Source organism: Telmatherina bonti (assembly GCF_933228915.1).
Source record: "Telmatherina bonti genome assembly, chromosome: 20".
Classification (NCBI taxonomy): Eukaryota; Metazoa; Chordata; class Actinopteri; order Atheriniformes; family Telmatherinidae; genus Telmatherina; species Telmatherina bonti.
Window position 1 is genome coordinate 19,799,591 of NC_136618.1, and position 12,748 is coordinate 19,812,338.

The following is a 12,748-nucleotide window of genomic DNA, read 5'->3' on the forward strand; positions in this document are numbered from 1 at the left end:
CATCTTCACAGCACTGAAAGAGCACAAAAAAACTGGTTTTAATTCGAATGATTAAGTACTACTATAAAATAGCTTCTTCCTGGATGAAGGGTTTGGATTTGTGAATGGATGGGCCTTGACTTCTGGAAGCCACCTGTAGCTCCGGGTCTGTACTGCATTCACCCACTCCCTATTCACACTTGGTGATGGGAAGCTACATGTGTAGCCACAGCTGCCCTGGGGCAGACTGATGGAAACATGGCAGCCGATGGGTCTCCCAGCACTATCAAAACATTCATACAAGTTGGAGGGTAAAGTATCTTTCCCCAAGACGCAGCAGAGACTGGGAGAGTGGGATTCAAGTCTTCCGATCATTTGACAACTGGCTTATGAACATTTTCTTTCCTTTTTACTTGACTTTTAATAATGTATTCTTTATAATAATTCATGACATTATGGGCTTATATGTGACCTAGTTCTATTGTGACCTAAACATCTACCAGCCAACCAAAAGCAGGAGTTTCTATCTAACTTAAATGTGGTATTACTGTACCAATTATTTTTAACATATTCTGCATTTAAAACATAACTACAATATATATATTACAAAAAAAAACACTAATAATAATTCTGCTATGTTGTTGCATTTTGCTACATAGAGAGGGAACAAAAGAAACACTTTGGATTGAAGGTGAGTTGACAGAAAAACAGCTTCCAGCTGCTCTTTAAAATAAAAAATCCATGAATACAAATTGGATTTAAGCACAGCGGGACATCCACTATGTGGTTAAGATATCTGGAGATTTCAGCGAGTAATAAAGAACATATTTTTTTGTAATTACAACACTTTTCTTGGTTCCTTTTTTTCCCTGACGTTTACTGCTTGCAGATCAAATTATATTGTTATATATGCACATTTTCACTGAACAGAGTAAATTTGTGTTTAAGCTGCTCGGACTGCAACCTGAGGAAATAAAGCTTTACATTTGATCCAATAAATGCCTCAACTGATATGCCAAACTCACATCAAGCGTGAGCTGGTGTATGCCTGCATCATTCACAGGTCTGTCGCTCCTAGACTGCTTTTATAAAATGGGCCTTTACTCAGAGACATAAATCTGGATGAGTCCTGCTGTAACGCTGTCTATTAATCTGTGCTGTGCTCTTGCTGTAACAAGATTATTTCAAACCAGGGCTCCAGAAAGCAGGGGAGACAGCCTGTGCATGCCTCACCCAAGGGTGCATTTTAATAGGCTTTCAAACTGCGGAGTAGAACGTGACATTGCTTGTCCTTTGGTTTTCAGTACACAAGACCAGGACTCTTCTTACTGCAGTCAAGCCTCTGGTTGCATTTTGCAACTCTGAGCACAGCAAGTGTGATATCTAATCGATTAGGAGCATACACTGTGAGCGATGTGTGCAGCTGCAACATCCAAAAAGCTACAGTTATACAAGTCTGACTGTTTGACTCAAGAACTGAAGCAGGTTGAGTTGTAAAATCCATGCAATACACTGTTAAACACTTTCTAGTTTAACCACAGAGAGACTCTCTATGTTGACCTGAAGCTTAAATAGATTTTTAACAATCACTCCAATAACATCAAGCGACAAGACAAGCAGAGTACAAGTATGTGTGTGTGTCTGTGTGAGCACATAAATGTTAAAAGAGCTCAATAGGTTGGTTACCAACACATAACTGTCAGGTTGGTATGCAAGGCTCGTGATCATCCTATCAGGTACTGAGTCAAAGTTTTGAAACATCCCAGCATAAAATTGATAAAAAACAGGATGTTTCTAGTGTGTCCATTACTCCATGTTGGTCCATTGGAAAATGACAGCAGTAAATCCCAATTTCAGCAACAAAGAGATGCTGATCAGGTGTGCCGTCACAGGAGCAGAATAATAAGCTCATTTCAGACTCACGTTTGTACTAAAATTACAAAGCTATCGTACTTTGTGGTGACTGTAATCAGGTTTTTCTAATGGAGAAATGATGAGAAATTAGACTTGCCTAGTGTTTAACAGTACCAGACACCCACATTGAAGGAGACACACACAGACTGCAAACTAGGTCCATCTGCTCTGATTCTTGCCTCTCTTTCTGGTCTTCTTGTGAATATATAGCTCTTGTTTCACTTTGCAATACTTTTTAATTCATTTGTGTTCATTTTTCTACTCCTTTTTAGTTATGTCTCTTTTTTGTGTGTTTTTTTTTTTTTTAATCCCTTTCCATTTGATTTCAGTTTTCTTGTGTTTTTACAACTGGATTTCATTTTTGTCCATATTAAAATAGCATTTATTTGTATTATTATCATTATTTTGTTTAATTGCTTCCATGTCCTCAATTTTTGTCTCTTTATGGTCATTTTGCAGCTCCTGTTTGTCAGTGTCCATCTGCCTTTGGTAATTTGAAGTCTCTTTGTTAGCTGTGGTTTTATCTCTATTTAAATGAAGTTTTTTTTCCCTCTATGTAGCTGACTTCATCTCTTGCATCACATTCTGGTCTTTCTTTTTTCCTCCATGTGACTGTGCGTTCTCTTTGTTGCTGTTTCATTGGTGTATACTGGTTGTTATGAGCAGCTTTGCATCCCTAAGGCTTCATTGCCTTTTCAATGTTGTTTCACTGACATGCAAACAAGAAGGGCCTTTGGAGCAGACTTTTCTGTCTTTCGGTGCTCCCAAGCTTGTGCTCAGTAGGTGACAACAGTCTCTACCAACAGTTTATGTTAGGAAAGACCTACCAATTGCTTCTGTTCTTATTGCCAATTTCATGATTTTGAGCCATGGAAGTGAAAAGGTGTAACATTCCCTACAGTGTCTGTTTCTGAGTGGACTCATGCCAAAAGGATTAGGATTAAAAAAGTACACATTAAAAGATGTTTAATTATTTTAAACAAAATAAAAAATCAGTCTAAGATAATTAGCAAATTGATTGATGACTAAAAAGTCAACCATCCAGGTTTGTGGCAATAGATTTCAGATTGCGTTCCATATATCCTGCAGAAGGTGAATCCTCCAGAGTGTTTCTGCCAAAATGGTAAACAGACAAGCTTTTCTAAATATACTGAAATATCTACGTAAATTTCTCATTGATACTCTTCACGTGCCTTTAAAACCACAGGTAAAGTGTGGTTTGTAGAGAAAAGTCACATTTCCTGTTTCAAAGCTGGATTAATCATGATTTAGTGCTTTGGAAGTACCATGGGAAAATGCAAAATGGACTTGTAAGAGAATATACTTTGGTTTGTCCTGTAATATGTTCCATATGTGGCATAAGAAAAATCCATTAACATAACTCTGGGAGAGCATGGTTTCAGGCTGAAAGGCAGGTTTGAAGGAACTTATTATTACCATGCTAATTAACAAGACTGAAATGACTCCTCTGAGTTAGAAGTTTATTTTTTTCCAGAAGCACTTTGTTGAAAAGTAGTCTCAGGTAATTGTCGTCTCTAGTTATTATTTGTTGACAAGATGCTCAGATGTTTAATACTACATTTACAACAGTCCTTACCACTGTAGCTTCACTTGTAAGCACAAAAGTATGTGAAAGGATGCCACATGGCCCTCTCCTGTCATCTCTTTTCCAAAGACAGAGAACAACTTGATGGAGGTGTGGAATAAAACAGGACATCAGGGCAACAAATGGAACCAAGCAGAGGTCCCTCTAAGAAATCTCAGGAACTTTGAAGTGATATTTGAGGGGATTCGGTCCAGGGATGTGAGTGGCGGAGCTGCACTGGACGACCTGGAGTTCATTGACTGTGCTCCAAGTAGGTGAAATTAACCAACAGCACACAGTTTAACAATTTTTGTTTTGACCAAACCATTTTCTCTATTTGTCATCATTTTCCACATCAACTGAGGGAGATAAACTGAGGCGCTTGGCTCTAAAACTGCATCTGCATTGGCCTCCTGAGATTATTGGTTTCTACATCGACGCAACAAAACAAAGTCAAACAAATCTAAACAATGTATGTTCTGCACTAATTACCAGAGATCAATTCAGCTTTGCTTTTCAATAAACAACCCTTTTGATTATGCTGATTAACCCCTAATGCTCAATTTATAGAATAACTCAAGATCTTGTATGCATGACCTTATGTGCTTTTCATTTACAGTATGTCTCAACTGGCTCTAAAATCCTGGTATTACTGTAACTCCATTCACCTATGCTTTGTTGAAACAGCTCATTTCTGCTTATTTGGGTATTTATAGTTAACCAAAGATTGGGTTTCTAGTTGCCAAGGTTGGTGCATTTAAAGGAAAATTGTAAAAGACAATTTCAGCCTTCCAGCTGGAAAGACATCCATTATCCTAATAAGAAGTCAAACTTCCTAAACTGGAATAAGCATGAAACAAAATACTGGAAGAGCTTCAATATCTCTTTTAGTCTCATTAAGTGATTGTCGGCAGCTGATGAGAATTTATTGGAAGAGCAAAAAAGAATTATTTTGAGCTCTGAAAATACTAGGCAGTACTGGAGAGGCACTGCCTAAGCAGGGAAACCCAGCCTTCCCTCTACCCAGCCACATTTTCCAGCTTGTGGGGGAATTCCGAGGCATTCCCAGGCCAGCCGAGAGATGTAATCTTGCCAGGGTCTTCCCAAGTGTCTCCTTGCAGAGGGACGTGTCCTGAACACCCCATCACGTCCAGGACACATCCTGACCAGATGTCTAAGTTGTCTTGTACTACTCTAAGCCCCGATATGATGTCTGAGATTCTCACCCTATCTCTATAAGAGAGCCTGGCCAGGAAGCTTATTTCAGCCACTTGTATACGCAGTCTTGTTATTTCCAGTCCTTACCCATGGTTCATGATAATGGGTGAGGGTAGGAACATAGATCAACCAGTAAATTGGAAGCTGTGTCCTTTGGCTCAGACAGCAGAGTCTGCATCACTGCAGACGCCACCTTAATCCATCTTTTGATCTTACACTCCATTCTACCCTCATTTTTGAACAAGGGAGAGATAGTTAAACTCCTCCATTTGGAGCAGGACCTCATTCCTGACCTAGAGAGGACGCTCCACCCTTTTCTGGCTGAGGACCATGGTCTTGGATTTGCAGGTGCTTATTCTCATCCCAACCACATCATAATTGGCTGTGAATTTCTTGAGCGAGAGCTGGAGATCCCAATGAAGGCAACAGAACCACATCTTCTTTATAAAGCACAGCTCCAATCCTGAGGCCACCAAACCAGATTTCACTGGCACCTCGGTCCCACCACCATGCTGAAATCCCCAATACCCCAGGCTGCTAGTCCTGAGGTACTGTCCCTATGTCCATACAAAGCCGCAGAGGCATGGTCAACCAGGACAGCCCCACTGCACCCAGAGCCTTAAGAAACTCTGGGTGGATCTTGTTCACTCCGTGAACCTTGCCACCAAAGAGCTTTTTAACCACCTCATCTACCTCAGCCCCAGATGATAGACAGCCCACCCCTAGTGCCCCGGGCTCTGCTTCCTCAAGACGTCTTGATAGGATCGAGGAGGTCTTCGTAGTATTCTTTCAGCCAATCCACAATGTCTCGAGTATAGCTTAGCAGCCTCCTATCCCCACTGTTCACAATACTGATGGAGCACTTTTTCCCCTCATGAGCCGGCTGATGGTGGACCAAAATCTCCTCAAAGCCTTTCAGAAGTCATTCTCCAGGGCATCTCCCAACTCCTCCAGTGCCCGAGACTTTGCCTCGATGACTGCCAAAGTGTCACTGTTTTAAAGAGTATTTGTTAGGACCCTTGTATGGTTTTTGACTCCTTTGCTCTACTTCTGGCAGGCTTGTTTACTTTAACATCTGTTTGAGGAAGAATTAAGCTGTCTTCCTTTTTTATTCAGCTCGCCATCCCTCTGAAACCATCACGCATCATTAACAGGTTCTCAAATCACCTCAGCTGAGACCTCTCAATATAAATGAGCAGCTGTGAGCTTTTTTAACTGGACCAATTATGGAGAGAGGGCACCATGTTCAAAATTTACAAGAAGTCCACAAACGTAATTGGAAACACAGTTCATTAATGGAATCCTTTGTTTTTTTTCCAGTTTTTCTAAATGGAAAACAGGTATGATCAATGAAAGTATGCGGCAAAAACTGGGATTGGAAAGGTCTTGGAAGCTTCACCCTCCAGTATGGAGCACTGAAGTGGAGTTTTATAAAAGGAAGAATCACCTGGCAAAGTAATCAGAGTTGCTGGTATTCAGCAAACCTCTACACATAAATTATAGATGTTTGGTGCACAAGAGAGTATTTAATCCTCTCATTGCTCTTTTAAAGATAATTTAAGGTGGTTTTAATTTCACCAACCTCTAAACGTTTTTGGAAAATATTTGTACTTATTTCTTGCCAACACATATTTTTATCCTAAATCTTGTTCTTAGATATCATTAAAATGATTAAATGCTGTCTTTATACTGGATTAGAGAATGGTAGCATGTAGACAGAGATGGCTCAGAAAATACAAACTTGAGTGATGGAAGTGAAATAAGTTCTGCCCATGATGTTACTGTGAACTAAAGGACATTAAACTTATTTTCTTCTCCTTGCTTTATCCAAATATTCCTCTAATATCTGAAAAGATGCTGTGAATTTTAAGTTTAAGTGGTTACACAAACAGGAAATTTAGATCTGTAGTCGAATGCAGACATGCATCACACATGATGTGGTGCACGCATGAAGCCAGTAATTCACCAATAAAATGGATATTCAGTTTATTCTGCGGCAGATTTAACCTTGCTGACTTTCTGGGATGAAGTGCAACATTTTCTCCATCTCAGCCATCATTAAATATCTCTGCTTTTGAAGTCTTACAGCGCACACACATTCTCACAGATGAGCATTGTAGTTTTGTGTGTGCAGTCTCTCATACACCTCATTTATTTTCCCTCCTTTCTGTTCAGTTTCAAACAAGGAGGAGATGGAGAAAATTTCCCAGACAAACCTTTGTCTGTTTTTGTTTACCATAGTCAGTGCTGCCCATCTCAGTTGATGTGGAAAGTAGGACTTCCAAGTTTTAATGACACAGTTGTGTTTCACAGTTTTTCGCCAAAAGCTAGATTGAATTTTTCTGAATTGAAAAGAAGAGCAAATGTGCTGTCTGCTGGGACGGTGCTCTTATGGATGTCCATGTTTGTTTTAGGTGCAGTGGAGTCTGGTAGTTGTCCTTCAGCCTCAGACTTTATGTGTCTAAGTGGCCACTGCATTGAATCCCACTTGGTGTGTGACAACAAGGCTGACTGTGCCGATGAATCAGATGAAATGGACTGCGGTGAGTCAGAATGGAAAATGTTCTCCTTCGGTAGAGGAAATGGATCTATCAGAGGAGAAAAAACATATTCAGTCTGCATTCTATGTTTTTCTCATGTAGGCCACATACTTGGCGCACCGGGGGCCTGTGATTTCAATATGGAAGGAGAGTGGGAGGAGAGCTGCCAGCTCTCTCAAGATGCTGATGATGACTTTGATTGGAGGATCAGTCACAAAACAGAGACCCCAGGAGCTGGACCTGACACTGACCACAGCCCAGGTCTGTCCATGTTCTGCTGCCAACCCAGCTCATTGAAGATAAGCAGAACTTACAAACAAGTTCCCAAATTTAACAAAAAAATAAAAAATACCAACATTATTATCAGGACTGTATCAGTTGTCAGTGCATTTAAAAACCATAACAAATGTTTTTAGTGGTATGCCAAAGCTCTGATTAAGGTGTGGTAAGGTTAGGGTTTAGTTGGGGGAATAGTTGGGGTTATAAAAGCTTTGTATTGTGGTCACTGTTCAAAGAAACACATGCTGACAGAAAATAATTTCCTCAGAAAAAATGAAAGATTATTCCATTTATTATTTATTGGTTTTTTTTTCACTTGACAAGACAGTATTACATGCTTCTAATGTCACTGACTGACAATGTCATGCATCTAGGAAGCAACACGGGTTTAGATATAAATTTGATTCATTGTATTTTAGCATATTTAAGAAGTTATTTATAGTCTAATGTCGTTTTAGCAGAAAAAGTACTAAATTAATTATTCAAGGAGATACTGGAAGATACTGGGAGATTTTACAGTAGATGTTGCAAAAGTTAGCAATTGTGGCTCATATTCACAGACAGGCTCTACTAAAATCCACCTACATTCACATGCACAACAATACTAAACACAATGCCTTGTAAACATATTTTTCAACCTGAACCTTCATAAAGTCATACTTAAAGCAAAGTCAATAATCAAGTTATATGTCAGTCACAATCTAAATCACAAACATACACCTTAATTACACCATCACAATCTATCAAAGTTGTCATTGAAAGTCTTGCTCTTGGTTCCAGGGTTGACAGGTCTTTTAATTTTAAGTAAAGTTTTAGTTCAGCGCCGAACAAAAAAACACGGAAAATTACTTTTAAAAAAAGACACACTTAAGTGTCTTATTAGGATCATAGTCTCCAGCTGGAATATTGCTCTGCCATGGTAGACCCCAGATTGGTCATCCCCAGGGTAATGCTTAGCTGCATGTTACAAACAAATATGAACTCGGTGAAAAACATATCAGCCAAGCTGCAAAATGACTTGAACTGGGAATTATGGCAGACTTGACAGATTTTATGTATATTACTGTCTTCTTTACAGCATGCATACATAGTACATTCAACTTTTTCATGGTTTTGTGCCTTAAGTGTTCTTGTCTTGTTTTTATTTGAAAAAGTCAAACGCAAAAAGAAGCAACCTAAACAAGACCGCATGCCAGATTCAGCTGCAGCCTCCACATTTACAGCCACCTTATTACCACAATGTTGACACAGTCACACAATCATGTGTCACTGGGAAATAAAGGGGAACAAACAGTGACCATTATGAATGCAGCAACTGCCATAAACTTTACTTTAAAAGTTTATGTACTTAAAGGTTTTCCAGACAATTTCTTTAAACAAAATAAATGCACATCCATCTGAAAATTTGAGCAATTCTCTTGTTTATGTTTACACCCCCTTTTTCTCATTTGCTTTCTTCCATGTGTTTTTCTTTTCTTTTTTTTTTGTGAAATATTAATAATGCTGTCAGAAAAATGTATTCTCAAAATTAAGAACAAACATCCTCTGCGTCCTCCTGACATCCTCTATGTTTTCAGCTCTTAGGCAGCGCAGCGCAATGCCTTTGTAGTCACAGCTTGTCAGACTGGAAGCAGAGGCCTCAGAAAGCCATGAGAAAACAGGGTTAATAAAACATCCTGATGAATCCGTCTGAGTCAAACTGGATTTATCAGAGCAGGTCTTGTTTATGTCATGTGCAACAATGCTGATTAATTGAATGCTACTTTTTAAACAAATGAAAATGTTGCATTAACTTCATTGTATAAGAGACCATGTCAGTGTTTTGCATGTCGAGTCTCTGCATTTGCATGAATTCATTATCCTAGTAGACAGTATTTGCTGCTTCTGCTCCCTGTGCCTTCTGCACGAAGCATGAAAAACAGCTCTTATTGATGAGATAAGAGCAACAATTAACAGCATGGAAAGAATGTTGTCACAGATTTACATATGGGGGTATCATTTGAGGGAAAAATGGAAGTTTTGCTCTATTTCATAGCATTGATGAAGCAATTTCAGGAGACTTGTGGACACATTGTTTACTATTTTAATTGATCATAATTTTGCAAATCTAAAAGGCGGATTGTTGAAGTTTAATAAAACTTTAAGTCAATGTTATTAAAATAGAAATTCTACTTTGAGCTGCACCTTTCTGACTTGTGCATGTGGTTGAGATCCTTTGTGACAACGTGTGCTGCATCATGTTTCTCAGACAGGCTGACCATAAACTTGAGGGCAATGTCATGTTTCTTCATGGATGACAGAGCAGCAGTAACTTCTCTTCATAATGACTGTCATTGTAGCCACTTCTTATTGGCCAGTTGAGTTTATTGATCAGAAAAATGAATGTTGTCACTCGATGCTGGATGAACTTATGATCTCAGTACAAAGCAGATCAATAAACCGGGCCATCTAGAAACAGTGATGATGATCCTGCATACATACATCAGATGATGGAGTAGCATCTTCATGCTTAGCTGTCTTTATATATGAATCTTTAGACTGTTTTTCTGTCTTTTTCTTTTTAACTATAATAAATTAGGTCACAGAAGAAGAAACAAGTATTGTGGGCAAAGTTAAGAAGTCTTCTGAATTTTGAAGACCTCTTAACTTATATGGAATAAAAAATACCACCTTGTTTTGGGATCTCATGGATGTCATCTCATCACCAAGCTTAACCAAGCTGAGGAAGCTCTTTGCAACATTTGGCTGCAGGATTCAATTTTCAAGATTACCATCATCTGTCTGAAGATCATGTATATTGGAACTAACAGAAGAAAGTTATTAGATTTCTTTCCTGCAGTAAAAATGAAATTGGATGGTTGAAATGTGGATTTTCCTTTATGGTGTCAGTTGTATTATTCTTCAATAGGAAATGTTTGAGCCATCTGTTGCATAAATGAAAACACATCTCAGCTCAATTTATCTTCATAGGTGGAGGGGGAAACTTCCTGTACATACACTCAGCCGCTCAAAGGGAAGGCGAGGTTGCCAAGATGACAACCAGGAGTTCATTTCCTGCCAGTATCGGCCTGTGTCACCTGCGCTTCTGGTTCTTCATGCACGGTTCTGAGAGGATGGGAACACTGAAGGTGATTTAAAATCAACCACATTCCATAAATGACTCAAAGCCTTTTGTTTATGTGTTTTATTAGGTATAAATTTTAAATGATCTTTTTACTGTCATTTGACATCAGACAATCTATCACAACCAAGCTGAAGGCTTATTTTGGATTTGTCTGAAATTTCTATCCTGTTTTGTTTAGCCTGCTTGCTGTCAATCAGTGAAAATCCCAAAGGAGGGTTTAAAAGTCTGGAAATAATTAATCAAAGCACATCACCTTACAATCTTAAATATCATATCTGTCTTTTCGTATCTCTTTCATATGTCTTCATTTGCCTGAACAAGCAAATGCTAAAAAAAGGTCAGATGAGGCAGGAAGAATTATGCATATGGCCACAAAAGTACAAAAACTTTGCTCTAAATTAGAGCAAAAACAAAATCTAGTGCAGCCATCTGCTCACATACTGTTCACATTTATAGGAGGTTGTGAGAGGCTGGGGTGTATTCCAGCTACTATGGTGCAAGAGGACAGGTGTAGAAAGGTTGCGTGTCCAAATCATAGCATGCTCAATCACTTTCTTATCTTTGGACTGCATGAGGAACCTGGAGTATGAGGTATGAGGAGAAAATATAAATATTGAAAAACCTCGCCAGCAGGTTCAACCTAGAACCTTCCTGCTGTGAAGTAATGATGCCACTATCAGTATGCTGTCCATTTTCATTTGTGTTAAAGCACAAAACTTTATGTCTGGAATCTAATTTTAATATTTCAATATAAACATCCATGCTCGGTTTAGTAGCAGTGGTTCAGATAAAGATGAAGTGCAAAATCTGACAAGACATGAAGGCTTTAGTGGTTTATGTACTGATACAAATCATGAGTGAAGAGGATTTGGAGAGCAGAAAACAGAGGTGGTGGGTGCATTTTGAGCAAAGGAAGATCTAGAAGTACAGAAATACTGAAATTCAAACCATTAAGCTTAAATGCATTTTCAACATGTCGCCTAAACTCATCAGGTGTATACTGTTGGATCCAGTGGTGCGCGTCTGCTGATGTGGGCAACCACTGGAAACCATGGCAAGCAGTGGACCTACGCAAATGTCATCCTGTCCAACCCAAGCCCTTTCCGAGTGACCTTCAAGGCAGAGGTGGGAGGAGACATGTGGACAGATATCGCCCTGGATGACATCTCATACACAGCAGAATGTGAAGTCGGAGGTAAAAGACGTTTGTTTTGCCCTTTTTGCGATTCTGTTGTTTGTCATCATCTTCTCTCTTTCCAGCACTCGCCTAATTTTTTATTCCACTTCCTCCAGTTTTCATTTTCTCCTGCTTCCCCCATATATTCCCCCACAATTTCTGTGCTCCATCATTTTCTCTCCTTGCCTCAGTTTCCATATAAACAGTATGGACCCTCCGGGGGAGTGCATTGAGTTAATGGAGCCTGTTGCCCTGCAGGTCCATATAAATTCACTGTGGAGACTGGGTCAGTACCGAGGGACAGCACAGAGGGCAATGGGGAGGAAAAGCAATTACATTTATATTGTGTTGTTTCCTCTTCTCTGCTGCTCACTTCTTCCTTCACTCCAAACCTGCTTCTCTTACAAACTTTCTGAAGAGGCTGATGTGTTCCTCTGAGACTCCCCAGTGAATAGTGCTCGATGTGTTTGTCCAAAAATCAGTAATACATTCAAAATGTGTTAAGCTTTTTGTTACAATGTTTGATTATTTGTCTGTACCTTCACCTCAGGACCAGTGACTCCCCAGCCTCTGACCTGTGCTGTGGATGAGTACCAGTGTGCACATTCCTTCCAGTGTATCCCAGAAAGCTGGCGGTGTGACAAAGAACTGGATTGTGCAGATCGGTCCGATGAAGAGCATTGCCCAACCTTGATACCTGGAACTGTTCCACCTCAGGATCGTTGTCCCGCCGGGTATTATCAGTGCTCAGATTACAGCTGCCTGCCCTCTTTACTGCGCTGCGATGGAGTTCAGGACTGCCCCGATGGAGAGGATGAGTACAGCTGCCGTAAGTTGGCACTCACATTCTCACCTGAATATTTATTCGGATAGCTAAATATTATATGTTATATAATATATATATATATATATATATATATATATATATATAT

General features: G+C 39.4%; 1 protein-coding gene across 1 annotated transcript in view; it reads left to right on the forward strand.

Moving 5' to 3' along the window:
• The window catches only part of malrd1 (MAM and LDL receptor class A domain containing 1), a gene marked incomplete at both ends in the record, with an annotated part of 57,110 nt that overhangs the window by 33,886 nt on the left and 10,476 nt on the right, over nt 1-12,748 (forward strand). The window contains 6 exons of the mRNA XM_079259953.1: nt 3,569-3,749; nt 7,111-7,239; nt 7,339-7,497; nt 10,486-10,643; nt 11,633-11,834; nt 12,367-12,645. Coding sequence (XP_079116079.1) covers nt 3,569-3,749; nt 7,111-7,239; nt 7,339-7,497; nt 10,486-10,643; nt 11,633-11,834; nt 12,367-12,645 — 1,108 coding nt within the window. The remainder of the gene's footprint in view (nt 1-3,568; nt 3,750-7,110; nt 7,240-7,338; nt 7,498-10,485; nt 10,644-11,632; nt 11,835-12,366; nt 12,646-12,748) is intronic.